This window comes from Coptis chinensis, chromosome 4, assembly GCF_015680905.1.
Source record: "Coptis chinensis isolate HL-2020 chromosome 4, ASM1568090v1, whole genome shotgun sequence".
NCBI lineage: Eukaryota > Viridiplantae > Streptophyta > Magnoliopsida > Ranunculales > Ranunculaceae > Coptis > Coptis chinensis.
Window position 1 is genome coordinate 32,363,952 of NC_141459.1, and position 22,251 is coordinate 32,386,202.

The following is a 22,251-nucleotide window of genomic DNA, read 5'->3' on the forward strand; positions in this document are numbered from 1 at the left end:
AACCCAACGATTATCGACACGGTAACGCCGACCATGATTCTTAACAATAGCAAAAGCGTTGTTGTCCCGTCTCATATATGTAGCATAAGAATCGCTTCCTTGATTAGTTACCGGGATGAATTATTTTGGGAAATTTTTTGTACACTTTTGATCCCTCATGCAGACACATTTAGGATTAACATTACCACACGGACCATGAATCATGTGAACATTACCACACGGACCATGAATCATGTGTTTAACAACAATCTCATATAGTTCCGGTTCAATATCCGGATCTGGAATTTCTGCTCTGACAATCTTGTCGTAAGCATCTACAGTTGTTAGCTTGTCAACCTCATCAAGAATTAGAAGGAGTACAGTCCCAAAAGATGCAAAGGAGAGCTCTACTAGCAAATGCAGCCCCAGAAAATGCAAAGGTGTCAGAAGTGATAGTTGATGGTGGCTGGTCAAGGATAATCACTGTTCTACAGGAGTGCGAGGTAAAGGAATGGATTATGAACACGGAGATTAATGCCTACATCACAGAGGACCAGGTTACATGGACACCTAACAGTTCAGGAGAATTCTCTACATCATCAGCATATTTTGTCCTAAAGAATGTGAGGAGTAAAGTCAAATGGTTCAAGATAGTATGGGGGAAGTACTCAGTCCCAAAGCATTCATTCACAGTTTGGCAATTGTTCTTCAGAGCCCTTCCAACACAGAATCGACTGATAGCGAAGAAAGTTATAAGTACTACAAAATGTTGTTTGTGTGGAAACCATGAGGAAAGTTCGGCCCATCTATTTTTCGATTGTTCCTACTCTAAGTTAGTCTGCGAAGAGTTCAAGAGGGCTATGGGAGTACCAGTCACAGTAAGAGCATCCCATGATGAATGGTACTAATTAATGCGATTAAGTAGAACGAATACCATGGTGTTGGAAGTGATTAGAGCTTTTATTTGCACAGCAGTGCAAGCCATTTGGACTGAGCGAAATTGGAGGTTGAAGAAAAACCGATTTAAAGCAGCTGATGAGGTAAGTCAAAAGGTCCTAAATAGTATAAAGATTTACATGAGGAAAACACTGGAATCAATCCAGGAAGATGTGGGAACCAAATTGTTGTTGGCAAAGTTGGGAATCGGGGTAAGAGTCATACACAAAGAGGAAAGATGGGTTAAATGGGAAAAGCCAGAGGTGGGTACAGTGGTCCTTAACACTGATGGGTCGGTGCAAGATGGGGTGGCAAGCTATGGAGGAGTCTTTAGGGATAGCTATGGGGAAGTGATAATGGCATTCAATGGAAGTTCTAAGAGGTTATCGGTGATCTATCAGGAGCTTCTCGCAGTTTTAAAAGGGCTGGAAGGTGCGGTACAGCTAAACATTAAAAGACTTCAAGTGCAATCAGACTCTATGCAGGGGGTCCAAATCTTAACAAAAAGGGGAAAGCCACCGTGGTACTGTAGGAACCTGGTAGCACAAATTCAAGCTGTGAGTTTGAAGTTTGATCAATTATCCTTTGTCCATGTCTTCCGGGAAGGTAACCAAGTAGCTGATTACCTATCGAAATTGAATAGAGAAGAGTGTAATGGCTTTTTGCTCTTTATTCCCCCTATGGATCAAAAAATGCATGTATTGATCATGAGGGATAAGGAAGGAAAATTGTACTTGAGAACCTTAAATAAATAAAGTTTGGGGTCTGAACCCCTAGTTATTTCAAAAAAATAAAAAATAAATAAAAATAAAAAATAAAAAATAGAAGGATGTGTGCATGAGGCAACCCTCTTTTTTGGAATTCTACTACATGAACATGTGCAACCACTTTTCCAAGGATTCCTTTAGTGAATTAATCATTTTTCAACTCTTCAAGCTTGGCCTGGAAAATTCTTACTATCAAGTCTGGTCGATCATTTGGAACTTGGCCTTCTAACAACTCGGCTATAATCTCTGACCACGATGGATTGCACGTCATTGTGATAAATAAATCTGGTCTCCCATACTTTTGAACTAATGTCATAGCATCATGATATCAACGATGCATGTCATAGGGACATCCCATAAAAGTTGCAAGCAAAATTTTTTTGCGTCCAACATTGCCTTCAATTTAAATAAAAAATGAATGTAATTAAGGTTTTCCATTTGACTAAATTTTAATAAGCTTTTAAACCCAATGCATACCTGAATGAAGTTCCCCGAAACTTAAAGAGTCTTGCAATCCTTGATAAAGTTCAGCCCTTATTTCTTGCTGGTAATCACGTATCCACCTTAATCTTAAAGTTGATATTTTAACATAGTTGTCAATTATGTATTGTTATAAAAGACGACCACTACGGAACAGAAGGAATGGATCATCTAGTCGAATCTAATGAGGAAATCAAGAATTAGTTTTTTTAATTAGGTTATATATATATATATATATATATACTAAAATATTATAAAATAGAAGTTAGAGGCATACTTGTAGCAAGTAGCAATAAAATTGTTGACATGTAAGTCGTGCTCCATTAGAACGAAACATATGTAAATTCCATCCTGGACTGCCATGAGGGAGTAGAAGAGGGTACTGAAGTGGATCACAATAGCCTGCCGTGTCTGGCACATTCTCAAATTCGCCAGAAATTCTTTGAGCTATGATGCCGCGTTCATTAAGGTTACTTGGGTCTTCACTGCCTACTAATACCGCAGCTACTTGAGAAAACGTAGGAATGCTATATTGATGACCTCCTGTTGGGTTATCTTTAATAACCAGACGGACATTCGGTGCGTTGTTATTCACTGCGACACCTGACGAAAAATTTGGACATATGGATTTTCCTTTAGAACGTTATGGATGATAGCCAATACCCGTCGGTCTAGTACTCCATTTTCAGCCATCAGATAATCGAGTTCATGATTTGTGTCATATATATACATTTGTAGAAATCTAAACCTGTGGCCTGGACTTGGTAATAGGCCACCAATACGATGATAAATAGCACCCCGAGCTTTATATGTGTAAACTCCTTCCCTACTATCAGCGAGCTCATCATCAATGTCCACCCCCATAGAAGTGAAAGAAAAAACATGGTTGTACGCATGAATGTTCTTCCTAAAATCAACACCAATTGTTGTTGGAGATGTAAATAAACTAATCAATTCAGCAGGTGCGACCATAGGAGGTAAACTAATCGTCCCATTTGAGCAACATAAACTGGGTGGTTCACGATGGAATAATTTTTCTTGACATTTAGAACAATTCTGAGGCGGTGGCAAACGATGTGTTTCTATATTGGAAGAATCATCATAGCCTCGAGCACAATTATGATTGCGCCTTCTTCTAGTAACAAAGCCTGTTTGACGACTATTCTTAACGGCACCTAAAGCAGCATACTTTGGATAGTTAATTTACGTATTACATAAATCTAGTAACTGAATGCAGTTTAAAACCTTAGATAAATATACTTAATTAAAGTAATTAATCTAATCTTGAATAAGGACAACATTGTCACTTAAATATTCGTTGTTTCCTCCAATTTCATCAGTACCTACTACAATATCAGAACTTCTTAATGAATCAGTAGCACCCATGTTAACATCTTCTTGGTCAGCATTTGTGTCTATAAATTAAATAAAAGTTGAACTCGCTAAGTAAAGGGAAAAAAATATTAATTATCAAGACAAATATAAGTTTAGATGTATAACCTCCGAAAGGCTCGCCTTCACTTTCACTACTGTTGTCAATGATATTTCCATTTGAACTGATGCTATTGATATTATATTCGTCAGGAATTTCATCAACACCAATTCCTAAAACTTAACAAAGTTCAATTTTATTTTATTAGTATTATGCTATCCATGGAATCAATGTTTTACCAAAAGATAATTTAGTTGAAACCGCATTGGAGTAGTTAGCAGAAGGGGATTTAGCATTACCGTCATCGCTTGCACTTGCCAATGTAGTTGACGTTGCATCGATAAATTTGGAATCTTCGTTTCCTAACTTTCGAGCATACTGTCTTATATGAGTCAACCGTCGTCGTTGCGAAGCGCGATCCTCACAAAGCAATTGGTTTGAGATATTTCTAGGTTGATGTGGAACTTGAGGTTGCCTTTGAGGAATGCAATTGTTGGAAGGTAATGATTCATTATAATCATTGCTTGCACTATCTGATGCAGTTGATGTTGCTTCAATAAATACTGAATTTTCTTTGACCAAGTTGCGAACATAATCCCTTATATGAGTTAAATGCCTTTGTTGCGTAGCACGACTCTCCCTAACCAATTGGTCCGAAATATTTCTAGCCTGGTGTTGTACTTGAGTATTCCTCTGAGGCATTAAATTGCTGGACTGTAATGATTCATCAGTGGGAATCAATTGAGGATTTTGCTACGCTATACGGATGCGGGCACTTTGAGCAGTTATTGTTTTATTTATTTGTCGTCGAATCCGTTAGTAATAATTTCTTTATAAACGCTCTCTTCTCTGGGCAACTTGTGTTGAATCCATATTGGCTCGCCTGTCTCTTTCCCTAATTTGTCGATTTTGTTGTTGTTGTTTGTGAGCATTATCATAACTTGCGGGATCAAAATTCAAATCACTTTCATGCATCTCCATATTTTAGCACTAAAAAAAGTGAAATAGAAAGTGAATTGATTCAAATTTCAGCTTGGATTGAATTTTCTTATTTTTAAAATTGTAATAGAATAAGAGATACTTGAAGAACTGAAGTTGTTTTGGAAAAAAACATCAAAGATTCGTGATCTAAGTCTACGAATCCAATTGTTTCTTGATAAAAACAATCTCGTTCTGATTATCCATAAGACAGGGTAGGATATTAACTTTGATAAAAAATAACCCCATAGTTAAAGGACAACAAAATTACCATTAAATATGACATTAAATCAAATTGCCCACTTCTTAACGTCAAATACGCATACCCAACTAATAAAGCATATCCAACTAATAAAAAGAGTATAAATTATTCATGTGTCATAATATATTTGATTTAAAAAATATATATATCCAACAACAGCATGTAAAGTCATAATGCTAAACATGTAAACTCCAGCTATTCATCAATTCTGCTTGCATTATTTGTCTTATGTAGTGATGCAATTTAATTCCTTAACAATTCTAAAGTGCTACAGATGCAACAAAGCCAAATTCTCAATCTATATTGTTGATACACTATAAACGAAGACTACTTGTTAGATATTGACTCAAATATTGTTACTTGGAAGTTTAAAACAAAATTAAAGCTGCAAACATTATCCAAGCATCAAAGCAGTTAAGGTCGATATGCTAGTGCATCACTTTTAAGTAGCAAAAAACAATTTTCCAACGATCTAACTCTAATTCTGATTAACGTCAAACGATCACTATCGCCATATAACATGTTATATACTCCATTATAACATACCAATCATTTTATTCCAACTAATCAATGAACTATGATCATATCCAACTATATTTTTTTTTTGGTACAATATACCAAAACGTACTTTTATGGCACCTTTGTATTATCCCGTACCAACAATCCGTTTGCTCATTTCTATCAAAGGAACCTAAAGTATCCTGTCTAACACAATAGTAAGTAGCTATTTGAAAACGCAATAAAAAAGAGTTCAAAACAACAAATGCAATGGATTGAACTAACTATTTTTCCATTCAAGTTTACCTGTCTAAGTAGATTTCGTCGTTGTTAAATGAAACTTGGATAGTTCAAATAGACCTCAAGCTGTAGCGCAAGGGAGGGAGGAAGGGGAAAAACTGTAGAATTTAATTCATTAGCATTTAAGTCAATAGAGGAACAAAAAATTTAAGCACAAATTAGCAATACCTGGAGTCTTTGACAATAACAAATAAACATTTTATATAATCAATTTCTTTTTTTCTGCTCTTCATAAACCAGATTGACACCTCATATTAAACTCTGGCGATGTATGTTATATTGAACTGAGCCCAAGTAAAGCATTTTAATAGGCAAAAATAAAATAGTTGGGGATATTTAAAAAAGTTTAAAATGTAAAGTTGCTTTGTTGTTTAGTGATGGTGGGGTTGAACACATTATTATCACTCACGGGAGTCAAATTTGGGAACATAATGGCAAATATGCTAGCTATATATGTGTATCAAGTGCCAAATTATGGTATTAGAATATATTGTTGTTAGAAAAGTTCCACCCATTAAAAAAAAACTTTTGTCAAACGAATTCGTCCTAAGTGGACCCAACTCAACCATTTGTCAAAAAGTTGTACATAATTGTGGGGACAAAAAATAGTTTTATAATAGAAAGTAGGTAGGACGCATAATCAGTTTGGCCTTATAATGTTCGAAGGCGTAAGAACGAAAAAGTGCGTACATTTGATTACATCTTCGAATTGACATAAAAGACCTTTGTATATGCACTTTGTTATTTTTAAACCACAAGCTATAAATGGAAAGCAAAATGCAAATGACTATGTTGTCCAATTGTTCGCCCACTGATCTTTTTTTTTCCAAGACTTGATAAGGGCATCATGCGTACTGAAAAGGCTGATTAATTTTAAAGTACCAGGTTATTTAGTAGTAGTAGTGATGGCTTCATACACCAACAAACAATTAGTACCCAAAAAAAAATTTGGGGACACGAGGAGCGAGGAGTTGATCCTCGTACAATCGTACCACACAGTGGGGCCTAGGACACTGGGAAATGTTTTCAATTGATCTCTCAATTGCTTTTTAAACAGAAAGTTACGAGCTACATCTAGTGTTCTAAAAAACGCTAGGCGGTAGTCGGGCGGTGGAAGAGCGCCTAGGCCTTCTAGGCGGTACCTAGACAGGCTAGGCGCTAGGCGGTTTTTTTTAATAATTATTGTTATTATTATTATTATTATTATTATTACTATTATTATTATTATTATTATTATTATTATATATATATATAAATAAATAATAGTAATCCAACCACGAAAGTTAAGTAAAATCATAGCATATCTCCTAACGGTCATAACTCAAACAAAATGACATAAGATCAAAATAATCCAAATAAACATACAAAAAGATAACATTATGACTTCTGAACTACTCCACTAGGTCTACAATTCTTCCTCTCCATATCTTTCCATCACTCTCTCTCCATCAGATTCAAACTCATACTCTTCATCTCTCTCATCCCCGCTCTCCTCATCCGACACAAAATCTTCTTCATGAAGCTCTCTAACATTATTCGCTCTTGATGATTCTCCAACCATACCACCTGTAAATCCCGAACCGGGATCAACTTCTTCATCATCCCCACCATGAACAATCCATCCTTGTGCCTTACTAGCTTCACTAGCAAGTAATACATCTACCTCTTCTTCTTTTTCTTTCCTATTCTTGTCGATGAGTTTGGCATTAAATTGGACATAGACTAGATGTTCCAACCTTACTGCATCAAGTCTATTCATTTTCTTTGTATGTATCTACACACAAAAAAAATTGAAGTTAAAATACTATTAATACTCTGACTCTCTTAGTTTTATTTATTTAACCACTTACTACAAACTTTATGGTTAGTACTTACCCCCTCAAAAGCGCTCTAATTTCTCTCGCATCCCGATGAACTTGTAGTCAGTGAGAGGATCCTTGAAACCATTCTTTGCAAGTTTGGAGTATGATTGTCATAGTTAGACCACCATCCAACTAGTCAATAGATAAGGCAATAAACACAAATATAAATAGTGTTAGTGTGTTACTTAGTATTTTTTTTGGTAAAGGATGTGTTACTTAGTATTAAATAATATCAGACGGAATGGAAATGAGTAACTAAGTAATGAATATCTTACCTGGATCATACTTATCATCATTCTTGGCACATCCCGCTGCGGCCAAGGGTCTACCAAATGCACCTTCTTTTTTCTTATACACCAATAACTCATCATTTGTGACTTTATTTTGCATATCAAAGTCACCATGGAAGAAGTGCTCCTTTATACAAAGAAAAATCCCATTCATGACAATTGGATCCTTTCCTATATCTTGATCTTTGAAATAGTAATAAGGATTCAAAAGGTAGGCAGCCAAATGCAATGGACTGTCAAGCCGACCAACACCTTTTTCTTCGATAATATCTATGACTGGATTGTAGTTAGCCGCCACATTTTTTAATATTTCTTTGATATCTTTCTCTGATTGCTTTAGTTCACCATGTAAAAAGCCCATAGATGGTTTATCTCCGTCAGCAATGCGAAGCACTTTCCCTAAAAGAGCAAATACTTTCAAGCATAGTGTTACCCCATTCCAAAAAGCCATACTTAACACGGTGGAATATGCCATTTTCCCCTTTGCAGTCTTGGACCATTTGCACTCTCCCCATTCATCACTAGTAAACATAGTTTTCAACTTCTCTTTTTTATCCATCAAACTTTGCAAAGTTAAGAAAGAAGTTGCAAATCTAATAACTCTCGGCCTCACTATGTCTCTTTTTTTTTGTAGCTTTCCTCATCATCGACAATGTTTTATGATGTGAATAAATAAAGATAGTGAACGCCCTTGCCTTATCAATCACTTCTTTGAACCTTGGTAGCTTTCCAATCCCTTCAAGCATAAGGTTCAATGTGTGAGTGGCACATGAACTCCAAAACAAGTGTGGTCTCTTGTTCCTCAGTAAAACCGCCACGGCCATATTGTTAGAAGCATTGTCGGTCATAACTTGAACTATATTTTCTGCCCCAATTTCTTCAATACACTTATCAACATAAGAAAAAATAAATTCTCCAGTGTGTGACTCCTCTGAAACTTCATTAGAAGAAATGAAAGTTGTGCCTAGCTTGCAATTGACACATAAATTCATGATGCTCCTTCTTTTTCGATCGGACCACGCATCCGTCATAATAGAACACCCACTAGTAGCCCATTCTTTTTTTTGCTTCTCGAGTGAACTTTTGGTTCGCTCATATTCTTCCTTCAACAATGGCTCCCTCAACTGGTATTGGCTTGGAGGTAGGTAACCTGGGCCAAATTGACCAACCGCTTCAACAAATCTTTTGAAGCTATCATTGTCAATAGCATGAAAAGCAATACCGGTTTCATACACCCATCGAGACAAATATTGATGCACGCTATGAGTTCTTTCCTTCCAAAGTGCATCATTAATATTTTGTTGGCGCATCTTTTTTCTTGCATCAATTGAGGAATCAGGAGTGATAGCGGATGCAAACTTATCCATAGGCCCTAGAGTATGTGGCCTCTTCCTCGACACCACCTCGTCATCTTCTTCATCAATAATTTGAACTTACGCTCTTACTACGCAATGTCTTTGGTCTTTCTTACCCTTCTTAACTTTTGCTCCTTCTAGTGCGGCTTTACATTTGGCTTTATCTTCGTCGTTAGACTTTGGACATCTTTGTTACTTGTCCCTTAATGTTCGCAATGTGTAGCTTCATTCGATAAATGCCCCCACTAATTTCTTTTATTGCACGACTTACATTTTAACTTATCCTTGTTGTTTGCATCTCTCAACATCCCATACTCCCAACCAACATCGTTGAATCACGTTTCAAAGGATCGATTCAAATTCGGACCGCGGCATTAGATAGATGCCGCAGAAAACAACATTACCAACCATTGAACTGAAAATATCGCGATTATCATACAACAATTAATAACCCAAAAAGACAATTCAACCATGTAAGTTACTAGTCGAACAAAATATATGAAATAGCTAAATGAGTTGTCATTCATTCACTTAATTTTCTCCAAAAACACACTAGCTTATAGTTTCTAGGCATAGAAAAAATATGAACCTACTAGATACTATACTGATATTAATTAGGACGACATAAATATTCTAGAAAAGTACACAATAAAACATGGCATTAGTTTTAACTTTTAACATTGAGCTACTGCTGGAAGTTGGAAGTTAAATGTTTTCAATACTCAAAAACATTAGGCATCCTATTTATTCACACCTAGAGCATATTATGGAACTGCTTGGCTTGTGTACACTCAGGCTCATTGTTTGCATTTATACGATTTGTGAGATTTTGTCTCATGTTAGTTCCATACACGCATACAGTGTACAAATCAGTTCATGTTATGTTAGATACAAATTTCTCAAGCGCCTTAGCAATGGTTAAATTTGTAAACCTGAAATCAATTGACCTCAAATCTGATGAGAACAAAGAGGCAGTTCGTGAACCTGTTGGCTTGTTTATACTTAGTAATTCCCTGTGTCTTTATTATTAAACGGTGCTAATATTCTCACACCCTTACACTTGTAGAATGCAAACTGGAGTCTGAACATATAGGTAGCTATCTTGGTGCTGATTTTTCTAATTTATAAGTTTATGATCAACTAATATTTAACATTCTCATCGTACATCAAATACTCAGAACTAGCAATTCCTATGTACCCAATGCTAGAGATGATAAAGCAGATCAACAAAATATACAAGGAAAAAATGATGGATAATCCTGACTTTAGTTTTCCTAGCTAGAGTTTATTTTGTTTACCTTACTGAACTATGTTCTGTCTCTAATAAAAGTATACAATGTCAGAAAAATGCGATGATCTTGAAGATAAGGAAGTTAGTACCTTATCTTGGAAGTTGGCAGACAACACGAGCTACTGCTGAACGAAGTTGGAATGAAATTGGACGAGCTGCTACTGAGCGAAGTTGAATACGGGGGGTTTTTTTTTTTGGTAAAGAATACTGCCTTTGATTTGTAATTTCACTAATTTGAGTAATTTGTTATAAGCCCCATTGGGCCTTGCCTTCTTGGGTTTTTTTCAAAAAAACAAATATGGGCCCGACTAGACCGATTAGCCCCCGCCTGGACTGCCTAGACCGCCTAGCACCGCCTAGTCGGGTAACCGACTTGCCCACCAATTATAGCCTTAGGCGAGTCGCCTGGGCACCGCCTAGGCCGATTTTTAAAACAGTGGCTACAACCCCGTCAGATGTTTGCAAATTAAATCATTTACATATACATGGACCTTAAGGCCCAACTACACCAGCCCATTTGACCGTCCATAGTTGGAGATCACGTCCTGTTCACAAACCCATGTCACTGACCACATTGAGGAGAATCCACTGGTTTGAGATCTCTTCAGGGTCCGAGCCCAGTGTATGCTACTTGTCGAGGTCTACATTATTATAAAAACCAATTTACAAACAAATCCAAATCCAATTTCCATCCCTCTCTTTAGTCTTGTCTATCTGAAAAATGTCAGCAACAGGTACTTATTCACTGACGTCATATGAACAAGTTGTTCAAAATGGTCAGTTATTTATGGACACAGTTCAAGATTTACACAAGTCCCAAGGTTCTAAGTTTATGTAAGTCTTGTTTTGCTTACTTTAGTTTTTATATTCACAAAAAAATAATGGTTCTTGTGTAATTTATAATTTTAATTTTATAACAATCATAATAAGACTATTTGTAAAGCTGAAGATATAGAGCAAGAACCATTTTGTCTGTTGAATAGGGTGCCCATTATGGGAGGGAAGGCTTTGGACTTGCATCGACTTTTTGTGGAGGTAACAGCTCGTGGTGGTCTTGAAAAGGTACATTTCTTATTGGTATATCTGTTAGGCTTCTTTGTTAACTGATTGGCATCATAGTCAAGTAGTAATCTCATGTCCAAACTTCAAACCTCAAGAGGGGAAACCTAGAAATGGTGAGTGGTGTTTCAGTTACACTAATAACAGTTTCGTCAAAGGTGATGTTATGTGGGTGGTTGAAGATTTTCACGACAACAACCATCTTGATTCGGGTTAATATGACTTTTGTCACATTAATTCATAAAAAAATTGGAAACCGGTGATCTCAAAGATTATAGACCTATTAGCCTCCTTGGGACGATCTACAACATTCTTACCAAAGTGCTAGCTACTAGACTAGAGGCGGTCATGCTGACATCCATTTCTAACTTCGAAAATGCCTTTGTGTGGAACAGGCAAATCCTTGATGGTTTGCAAACAAGCTTGTGGGTACAAAGCGCAAGATGGTATTATTTTTTTTTGTGTGTATGGGGAGTGGGAGTAAATATGCTATTCATAGTGGACTTCCTGAAAGCCTATGATCATGTTTTACCTTAGTTTTGTTATGGAAAAGATGAGGTTTTGAGTAGTATGGAAAAGATGTGCGAGGGTGTGCACCCCGTACCCTTATCAATGGGATCCCACATGGTTTCATTCGCTTGAGAGGATAAAGGTAAGTTGATCGTCTTTCACCTTTTTTGTTCATTATGTGTACCAAATTGCTTAGTAGGATGGTGGAAGAGGAGGTTCTTCTTGATGGGCTCAAGGCATCAAATAAAGGGGGGGGGTCTATTTCTCACTTGCAATTTCTGGATGACAACATATTTTTTGCTAGTGCCACAGTGAGAATGCTAATACAATAAAAAAAAAATCTTCTTGCTTGGTTTGAGTTGTGTTCCAGGTTGAAAATTAATCTATTTAAGTCAGATCTCTATGTCATGGGGAATTGAACAATATAGTGGAAATTGGGTTGTAATGTGGAGACGTTACCTACGATTTATTTGGGATTGCCATTGGGAGCTAGGAGTAATTCGAAAGATTGGGGGAAGGTGCTATGGAGAGTAACTTCTAGGCTTGTGGGGTGGAAGTCAAAATGCTTATCTAAAGGGAAAAGGTGCACCTTGGTCATGTCCACTTGGTGTGATATCCCTAATTACTACCTTTCTTTGTTTCCAATTCTCATGGGAGTGGTGAGAATATTAGAGAAGCTTTTTAGGAGATTCATTTGTGGTCATTTTGGGGGAGACAAAAAAAAATCGGGTAGACAAAAAAAAAACTGCCTTATTAAGTGGAGATGTGGGATAGCCTTTGCCTTTCTAAGGGGGAGGGTTGGGGTGCAAATATATATTTTTCATGAATAAAGCAGTAATGACAAAGTGGTTATGAGATATGGTGAGGAAGAAGATCATTTGTGGCGGAGGGTGGTTGTGGAGAAGTATGGTGTAGGGGAGAGGAAGTGGCATGTGAAGTAACCCAAGGATACTTATGGTAACTCTTTAGCCATTGTTGATGGTAAGAATGATTTTGTAAAAGGAGTTGCATTCCATGTCTATTCAATGAAAAGAACACCTAGGCATGCGTGTAAATCTCTGGACCTGGAGTACTGCATTGCCTAGAACCTGGAGTATTGCATTGCCTACCTTTCTGGTGCATATGCGCATAGGTGTGCTGAGAGCCTAGGCGAAAGATGATAATGCCCTACCACAACTTCTGAAACAAAACCTTTTTATATCTTCTCCCCTTTACCTGCTTGGTGTAATTGTGTAAAGGTTATCATAGGTCAATGTATGTGTGGGTTCAAATTTAACACATACCTGTGAATGCAATTAGTTGGATTACTGTTTAATCAGTGATGCATATGATCCATGCTTAAAGGTTATTTGTACTTTCTCACTTTGCAGGTAATTAGAGATCGTCAATGGAAGGAGATAATTGCAGTCTTCAATTTCCCATCAACAATAACAAATGCATCCTTTGTCTTGAGGAAGTATTATATTAATTTGCTCCATCACTATGAGCAAGTTTATTACTTCCGGAAACAAGGGCCACCTTGTATGCTTCTTCCTCATAATATTTCCTTCTTTCTCTACACTAGAGTTTATTTATAGGATGATGGTTATATTGTGGCACTGCTGCAGCTGTACAACTTCAAGCTGCGACACCACCATGTGAGGAGAAAAACAGCAATGCACCTCAATTACCTGGTCAGTTCAAATATAGTTCCCCCCACTCACACACACATTAAAGAGCATATGTATGATGTGAATATAGATGCTAATTTAAAGGTTGCCGGAGGAATAGACTGTAGAGTTTAAGTAATGGATTATCTTGATAAAACAGTAACCTGCTGATAGTCTAAAAGTGTATTTGCCTTGTGGCTAGTGGTCACTGGTCAGTAAAGGGTTTAGCGATTAGCATTCCAGCACTTAATTGAATAACAATAAATGATTTCACTGGTCAGTAAAGGGTTTAGCGATTAGCATTCCAGCACTTAATTGAATAACAAAAAATGATTAAAATTAATTTCTTTATTGATCAATTAAAAATAATTTCTTTTATTTGGAAAGCATACAGAAAAAGGAAAGAACAAGATTAGGTGACATTTCTTTTCCTTAATCAGAGATATATTTTTAGGTGTCGATAAAAAATTATAGCGTATAAAGAAGATTATTGGGCATCTATATAAATTGATAAGCTATGATTGCTTTTCTGTTTTTGGTAGATATTACAAGGTGATTTGCCCTTGGTTTTGTTTCATGACATTAAAGAATAGTGTAAGTGAAGTAGAAAACCAAAGCGCCTTATAACATCAAATTTGTTTGGTACTTCAGTAGAAAACTAGATCTTAATGAAACGTTTATGTCCGTTACTGTTCTATCAAAACTCTACTTTAATTTTTTTTGTTATTGTGGGTTAGAAAGCATAAAGAGTTAATAATATATGTGCAGATTTGTAATTCATTTATGAAGATAGAAGAGTTTCAGGAAATTTAAAATGTCGCGACAGACGTCAGATACAATTAAACTTGTAATGTTATAGATTATGAATTGTGTATTAGATTCTTTGAATAACTGGCTAGTAAACTGTGAAAGTGTGTACGTTAAAGGATCTTGCTTACTGTACAGAAAATTCTGAGCTGTGGACGGGCCGTTGGGTGACTGGTGCCATTGATGGAAAATTCGACAATGGATATCTGGTTACTGTGAGCTTTGGTTCTGAGAAACTGAAAGGTGTCTTGTACCATGCACCAGTTGAGCCACAGAAACTCGGTAATGCTATTTCTTCTAAGGCATCTCGTCGACGAAACAGGAAAAGGTCCCGAATGGCAAATAGGGATCCCTTTCACCCTAAACCAAACAGGAGTGGTTATAATTTCTTCTATTCTGAGCATTATGCGAGACTGAAGTCTTTGCATCATGGGCAAGAAAAGACCCTCAGCACCAAAATCTCACACCTATGGAGCAAACTCACCGAAGGTGAAAAACAGGTATGAGTGTTGATTTAGCTATTATTTTTTGTTTCCACTGGCTAATGAAGACTAAGCTGGACGCCTTTCTGTTTTTGTTTATCATTTAATATTCATCAGTGCGTGACCATGCAGGTTTATCAGGAGAAAGGGGCAATAGACAAGCAGAGGTATGAGCATGAGATGACGGAATACAGAAAATCATCCGGTAGTGCAAAACCCAAATAAGGTCTCGGAATCAGTCTGAACGTATTTCTCTTCTTCTTGAAGATGCTTTTAGTAGGAATATGTCCCGTGAAATATTTCAATTACCCAGTGGACTTTGTGGAATGATGTATTAGGATCTAATGAATTTCTAAGCAATGTAGATGGAGATATAAACTTGTAGGGGTGAAGCAAGCATTTTACCATTGGTTGGAAGCATCCAATCTGGTTTCTATCACGTTTGAGCGCAGCGGAATTTGCCTTCATTTGGAGGAGGTTTAGCATTCTTGGGAGAGAGTTTGTTGGACATAGAGCTTAGGGTTAGGCAGACCCCTACCAGTATATTAATAGTTGAAACTATTACAAGATTACACAGCCTGAAGGATTCACAATACCTACACAGGCTAGAGCCTACTGGACACCTAGTACTTGGTTGCCAATTACATTACAAGGAACAACACAACTCCAACATGTGTCCAATACAAATATCCAACAAGAGATGACTGCCTTAGACAAAGATATCTTTTGATCCCTTTAACAGGGCTAGGTACAAATGTACAATGACACTTGAGGCATTTGTTCGACTTTGGTATCTTTTAAACCCTCTTCAGGGTAATAACAGTCAAAACAAGGTGCTTTAAACCTAAACCCTCTACGTAATAACAGTCGGTTCAGTTTCACTTAGCTCCTTGTGATTTGCACTCAATGACCGAGTCACTTACACAGAGGAGGCAGATGATGGAGTAGGTCTAATTAATGTGATTGAATTCTTAGATAATAAGTATCAAATGATTACACTGGGAAGACGCCATGATGGAAATTCACCATAGAAGTTGTGGAAAGTGCTCAGAAATTGGGCCTAGGGAAGATGTATTCATGACATCAGATTCTGGGGCACATTCAACAATTTTCGTGGTGGTGGAAGAAGTCTTTTATATCACTTCTTTCCAAATGATCCATTGTTTCTGTACATGGAGAACAACTGTGAAGTTCTAGTTAACAAACTCATATAAGGTTCTTTCTAGTTAAAAAAATACCCTGAATAAAGGCAATGCTATAGCCTTAGAGGAAGAAGCATAGTTTCATATCAGATCTCGTATTTCTCTTCATAAGTGTCTCCAAAAATGAGTGTTTCTAGCCCCAAATGACTTAGGTGTAGTAACAAAAATACACCACGTATGACACACCCCCCAACTATTAAATTGGGATTCTTATCCATCCATAATAAACCTTCGGACAATCTTATCCCCACATAATCACATCTCTTCACACAAAAATAAGGGTAAAATAGGAAACAAAATACGAAAAGTCACTCAGGAATCCAAATATATTACATCGCTTCATCTGTCAAAACAAAACAAAACAAACCAATCCTCATTTCTTAAAATGGGTTTTGATCAAGAAGCAGGATCATCTTCAAATGTTCTTTTACAACAACCACCTTTACCAAGAGAAGACTCACCATTACTTCCAAGACAAGCAACAACAAACCTTTCATCATTACCAAAAACATTTGCAAATGTCTTCATTGCCATTGTTGGTGCTGGTGTTCTTGGCTTACCTTATACATTCAAGAAAACAGGTTGGGTCTTAGGAGTTATAATGATATTATTTGTTTCCATACTTACGTACCATTGCATGATGCTTCTTATTAAAATACGTAGAAAGCTAGAAACAAGGAAAGGGGTTGATAGTATTAATTCTTTTGGTGATTTGGGATATATTGTATGTGGTTCTTTTGGTAGATTTTCTGTTGATTCCATGATTGTGCTATCTCAATCTGGGTTTTGTGTTGGTTATCTTATTTTCATTGCCAATACATTAGTGTACTTGTTTAATTCATCCGTGTTGCAACACGCGTGGATTCTTGGTATAAAGCCTAAAACTTTTTATATATGGACTTGTTTTCCATTTCAACTGGGATTAAATTCAATTCCAACGCTTACACATCTTGCGCCTTTGAGTATTTTTGCTGACATTGTGCAAATTGGAGCAATGGGGGTTGTTATGGGTAAAGATGTATTGGTGTATTTGAAGCACAAACATGTTTTGAATACATTTGGAGGGTTTTCAGTTGTGTTATATGGTTTGGGTGTGTCTGTTTATGCATTTGAAGGAGTGGGAATGGCTTTGCCGTTGGAGTCCGAGACGAAAGACAAAGCAAAGTTTGGGAAAGCTCTTGGTTGGTCAATGGCGTTTATTTCTTTGACTTACGCCGCGTTTGGAGTGCTTGGGTACTTTGCATTTGGAGATGAAACTAAAGATATTATTACTACGAATTTAGGAAAGGGGCTGGTTAGTTATGTGGTACAGTTGGGCTTGTGTATTAATCTGTTTTTCACATTTCCTTTGATGATGAATCCTGTGTATGAGGTATTTGAAAGAAGGTTTTCTGATGGGAGGTACAGTTTGTGGTTGAGATGGGTTGTGGTTTTAGGGGTGAGTATTGTAACTCTATTGGTGCCTAACTTTGCTGATTTTATGTCTTTGGTTGGGAGTTGTGTGTGTAGCATTTTGGGCTATGTGTTGCCTGCTCTATTTCATCTGTTGACATTTAAGGAAGAGACAGAGTGGAGAGGGAAGATCTTGGATGTGGCAATTGTGTTCTTTGGATTGGTTTTGGCTATATCTGGGACATGGTCATCTATATCAAAGATTTTTCTTGTGAGGGAATAAGACAGTTCAATAATGTCTTGAGCAAACGACTTAAGTGACTGGTGAGTTGTATTCATTATCAAACATTATTTCTTTAGATCGATTATATATTTATATGACAGAATATGTTGCTTTTCAGTGGCTTGTGGAAATGGTTCTTACGCATTGTATACACACTCACATTATAAAATCTGGGGTGATGATTTCTGATGCTCACTTGTTTTTTATTTTTCATCATTTGCAACTACTTGGTGTGCACCACTATACACGAATTCTAGTATATAATGTTTCTTACTTTCCAATTATCCTGTAAAAAATGGTAATAAAAGTATGTAGTTTTCGTATCTCTGTTTGTCATTTTTAGTTAAAAAGAAATAAATAGTAGCAGATGTTTGATAAGAGAGTTTGGCTAGAGAAATCCAGTGAATTTCTGTGACAACCTTCATATCTGGATTAAGACTTTCAGCTTGTTAAAATCCTACAAAGCCATAAAGGAGGCTTTGGGTCTCCTTGCAGTGTGGTGGGATGGCAAAGGGGTGTTCAATCTAGTGGGGGTGACTGACTTCATATAGAAGCCTGACCCTTTATCCTGCAATATGTACTCACTGCAATATGGTAAAAAAAGAAAGTGTTTACAAACCGAGCAGAAAACGAAAAGAAAGGAGTGAAGACTACATGATCATTTTAATGTAGAAGTTTTTTTTTTGAAAAGTTAAGCTGGGGTTAAGGCTGACCCCCACCTGTTTTATTGAGAATCAACTTGTTACATATGGAGTTCCTGAGGCATCATCCTCTATGATATCATACATACCTTCCCTAAGAGCATAGTCATTAGAGGGAGGTTTGACAAAAACACAAGTTCTAAGGCCTCAAGCCTAACACCAAATCTATTCAAAGTACAACATTACTAGAAGTGCCTCATTCCACCTACTTTCCTTTCGAGAATTTTTTTTCTAAGGCTGGGTGATCTTTCGAAGTTATCCGACAATACAATGAGAAGAAAATAAAAACAGTGAGGTTTTTGTTTTATTAATAAAATATGTATATACAAAAGAACTGGCGTTTTAGATTATATCGTAAGGTTCACAGCTATAAACCAGAACATTTTCTAATCTGCCTACCATTTATGATACAACATTTGGACTCTGACGCTTTTGATAGCTTCCCATCTAGAAACCAATTGGATTGCTCTAGTCCTCCAAGAGCAGCTAAGTAGTCGGCTGTTCCATTTGTATCTCTGTCGACATGTACTTCTTCAACAGTTCAACATGCTCCATTCTTTCCTTTAGATACCAAATTTCTTGCTCCAAACTAAAAAACTCCCATGTTAGTTGGCTCTGACAGTCTGACTTCCCCTCTTTTAGTCAGTAGCAATAAGAGCTCTCCTGTCTCTCGTTTTATTTTGTCCTTTGCAAATTCGGAGCCCTTGTAGGATTGCAAATTCAGATTCTCTAATTATTCCCTTTATATCCCATTACATGGCTCTTTAGGCTACCCTCTGTGTGATCTTTACCTTACCTGGTTAGGTGCTTCCCAACTCCCAAGTGCATGTTTGGGGTTGAGCAATCTGAATTCGACTATAATACCAGTTCTGGCAACAAATTCTCTCATCTGGTCTGTGTCTTGCAGTTTCTTAATTCTGCTTTGCAGGGAGGTTCTGATTTCTTCTTTAAGTCCTTCAGTATTACATCAGTTGCCGTGGTGTGCTAGAATCCTCTTTGATCTCTCTTCATACAAATCAAGTACAAAGTTATTGCCACTTGCCAGTGTAGCCTTGAAAACCGGAGCTATTTGAAGTCGTTGCTTGCCAAGTTTAAGCTAAGCAGTTAAAGGCGCAAGCGCTAAACTAGGCGCTGGATGTGCATCTAGGGGATGGCCTAGACAACACTAGGCGAGAGGTGCTAGGGGTGCCTAAAGCCTCGGCGAGCCTTTGACTGCATATATCTTAAGATCCACTTGCACTCATGGTTGTGTGTGTGAGTATTATTCAACATCTGCTTCCAGATTTGTTTGGGGTATTGACAGTCTAAACCACACATTCCTCACATTTTCCCTAATTTAGTGACAATAAGTACACTAGTTTGTTTTTGTGTAAGTAGGTTGTTCGAACAAAAATGCCAACACAAGAATTTGTCTTGGTCCACATACATTTCTGTTCTTTGTTTCCTTGCCATTTGAGTGCTTTATAAGTTCTTAAATATTAACTGAGTATTGGCCCTTCAACATTGTTGTCTATTTTAGAGAGTCTTCTGCAGCTATATGATATATATATATATATATATAGCTACTGCATTGATTTTGTTTTTCGATTCCCTTGGTTAGTTCATGTTGTTGCAGTTCCATCTCCCTTTTCCCATAGCACTACTTACTTTGTCGTCGTCTGATATGCCCAAAGCTTCTCTCATGTTCTGAGGTACCGTTGCTGCTAATTTGTAGGTTGCCCATATGTCTTGCTAGGCAGTGTAAGCAGTTTGCTCCTCTATGCCCCTGTATTTACCTCTATGCAAAGGATCAGTCCTGTGGTATAGGCATTGACCAGAAAGGTCTTTGCATAATTTGTTACTGGCACACCCATCTAACCCACAAGGTTGTTCTCTTTGTGCGCTACCCTTGTTCCCAAGGCCACACACAGCTGCTCTATGCCAAGTTTTCAAATCAATAAATCCCAAAGCCTCCTTGCTTCTTGCTTGTAAGAATGACTTATTTGTTAGCTTGGTGTATGTAAAAAGCTGATGTGAGGATGATATCTGTCTAATTTAGCTTACTCCTTACCTTCATCTATTTAGAGGATGTTATTCTGATAAAAAGGTGTAAAAGAAATAGTTTTATTTTGTCGCCCTGTTTAAAGGTGGGCATCGATGTTCATGGATTGGCTGCCAGGAAGGTATCAATTCATTGTTCATAATTCTGAAGGTGAGTATACACTTTCTACCTTGGAGTATTTAACATATTTCCTAAAGACTAAAGTAGACGTAAATACATGAACACTGATTTTAGGCTTAAAATTTCTTCAAGACTAGAATTTTAGGCTTAACATTAAACTGGAACGAAAATACACAACACTTTCTACAACATTAAACTATAAGTAAAATACGTGAACACTGATTTCTTAAATTGCTGAATGAATTTTTGGCTCAAGTTGCAGCTGTCCAAGAGTGGTGTAGCACAACAGACTGATTTTGTGATCATTCTGATTCTCCATAATAAGCTCTAACCTGGAGAGAATTAGGGTTTAGTTTTATTTCATGTTTGAACCTATTTTTATATTGCTGGTTATAGTCAATGGAATTTCTTTCTCATGAAAATCCTAATGCTATTCGAAGAACATGCTGTAATTTACAGTGATTTATCTTGATTTATTTTATCTTTTTACACTATTGCATTTGCAGTCCAATAATTTCCTTTATTGTGTTTGGAGTTTGGACATATCCATCACTCCTCGCAAATCAACCACATATATTGAGGAAACATTTCCAAGGTCATCTAATAGTTTTTCTCATAGTTTTGTTTGTCTGACACGGTTTCCTTGTTTTATTTCATACACAATTCACAAATGAGTGATTCAGGAATGAAGCAACAGTGCTCTCAGAATGTGTGTTTTTTAGGGGTTAGGAATACTCTGTTTAATTCTAAATCTTGCATACATTGCTTCTGTTGCATCTTCCTGTACTCTTGCAAATAAACTTTCATCAAGTGGGGGAGTGCTAAAAATTTGAACTGCTCTTTTAGAGTCTGACTTTTTAAAGCTGTTGTGATGTTAATACTTTATACACTGCTTGCAGTAAACTTCAATACCTTTCAGCTCCTGTAATGGGATTGATCTTCCTCCTGCATTACCCACATGAGTACAGCATCCTTATTAGTGTCTATCAGTCAGAACCATCTGTGTCTGATGCTAGCTGCTGCACCCAGTAATTACTATGTTCATATCTTTGTAACTCATCTGATGTAGAAGTCTGCTACTACTACATTGTAGCTTGTATGGATGCTCTAGGTTTTATTGAGTTTTACTCGTTTAAAATTCATCAGTGGCAGTACGTTATGTTTTCCCTGGCCCTGCTGGTGGTTGCAGATGATGATGTGCCACAGAATATGTCTCTGGTAGTTGACTATGTATATTAGCCTGATATTTGTAATGGTCTGTAATGGATCAATGAACTATATATCATTGTTTGGGAGATGAAAATAATAGCATGTTCTTCATTTGATTTGTGAAAAGCAACTTGAGGGAAGGGTATTATACACAAAACTAACTGTGCACATTTTTTCAAATTTCCCTGATAACAACATTTTCTGGATGTTGTGGCACTGCATAAGGTATACCATTTGGGAACCCCAGGCCCCAACCCCCTATCGACTTCGGTTAGAACTGCAGCAAACTCGTAAGACTGCAGCATGGATTAATTCTCAGAAAGATATATTGATTATTAAAAACTGATTCCAATCTATTAGACTATT

The 22,251-nt window shown here is 36.9% G+C and overlaps 2 protein-coding genes and 1 pseudogene across 5 annotated transcripts; 2 read left to right on the forward strand and 1 right to left on the reverse strand.

Annotated features, from left to right (window-relative positions):
- Nucleotides 1–7,037: 7,037 nt before the first annotated feature.
- On the reverse strand, nucleotides 7,038–9,447 carry LOC147503228 (uncharacterized). The gene is given in 5 exon segments (XM_086604747.1): nucleotides 7,038–7,406; nucleotides 7,577–7,626; nucleotides 7,770–8,403; nucleotides 8,405–9,195; nucleotides 9,411–9,447. Coding segments are annotated over 5 exon segments (1,881 nt in total).
- A 1,542-nt stretch (nucleotides 9,448–10,989) lies between these two features.
- On the forward strand, nucleotides 10,990–15,376 carry LOC147503229 (HMG (high mobility group) box protein with ARID/BRIGHT DNA-binding domain-containing protein). 2 transcript variants are annotated; one of them, XM_086607992.1, is made up of 6 exons: nucleotides 10,990–11,264; nucleotides 11,414–11,492; nucleotides 13,370–13,520; nucleotides 13,607–13,672; nucleotides 14,594–14,955; nucleotides 15,070–15,376. In XM_086607992.1, the coding sequence occupies exons 1-6, from the start codon at nucleotides 11,152–11,154 to the stop codon at nucleotides 15,160–15,162; spliced, it is 864 nt and encodes a 287-aa protein (XP_086464118.1). In that variant the 5' UTR covers nucleotides 10,990–11,151; the 3' UTR covers nucleotides 15,163–15,376. The 2 variants fall into 2 exon arrangements, with proteins under 2 accessions (XP_086464118.1, XP_086464119.1); XM_086607993.1 differs by having other exon boundaries at nucleotides 11,114–11,264; nucleotides 11,374–11,492.
- Nucleotides 15,377–16,103: 727 nt separating this feature from the next.
- On the forward strand, nucleotides 16,104–22,011 carry LOC147503230 (amino acid transporter AVT3B pseudogene; annotated as a pseudogene). Of its 2 annotated transcripts, none has more exons than XR_015221932.1 (2): nucleotides 16,104–17,855; nucleotides 21,576–22,011. The product of XR_015221932.1 is annotated as an amino acid transporter AVT3B pseudogene, transcript variant X1 (transcript). The 2 variants fall into 2 exon arrangements; XR_015221933.1 differs by lacking the exon at nucleotides 21,576–22,011 and adding an exon at nucleotides 17,933–18,007 and having other exon boundaries at nucleotides 16,414–17,855.
- Nucleotides 22,012–22,251: the final 240 nt, after the last annotated feature.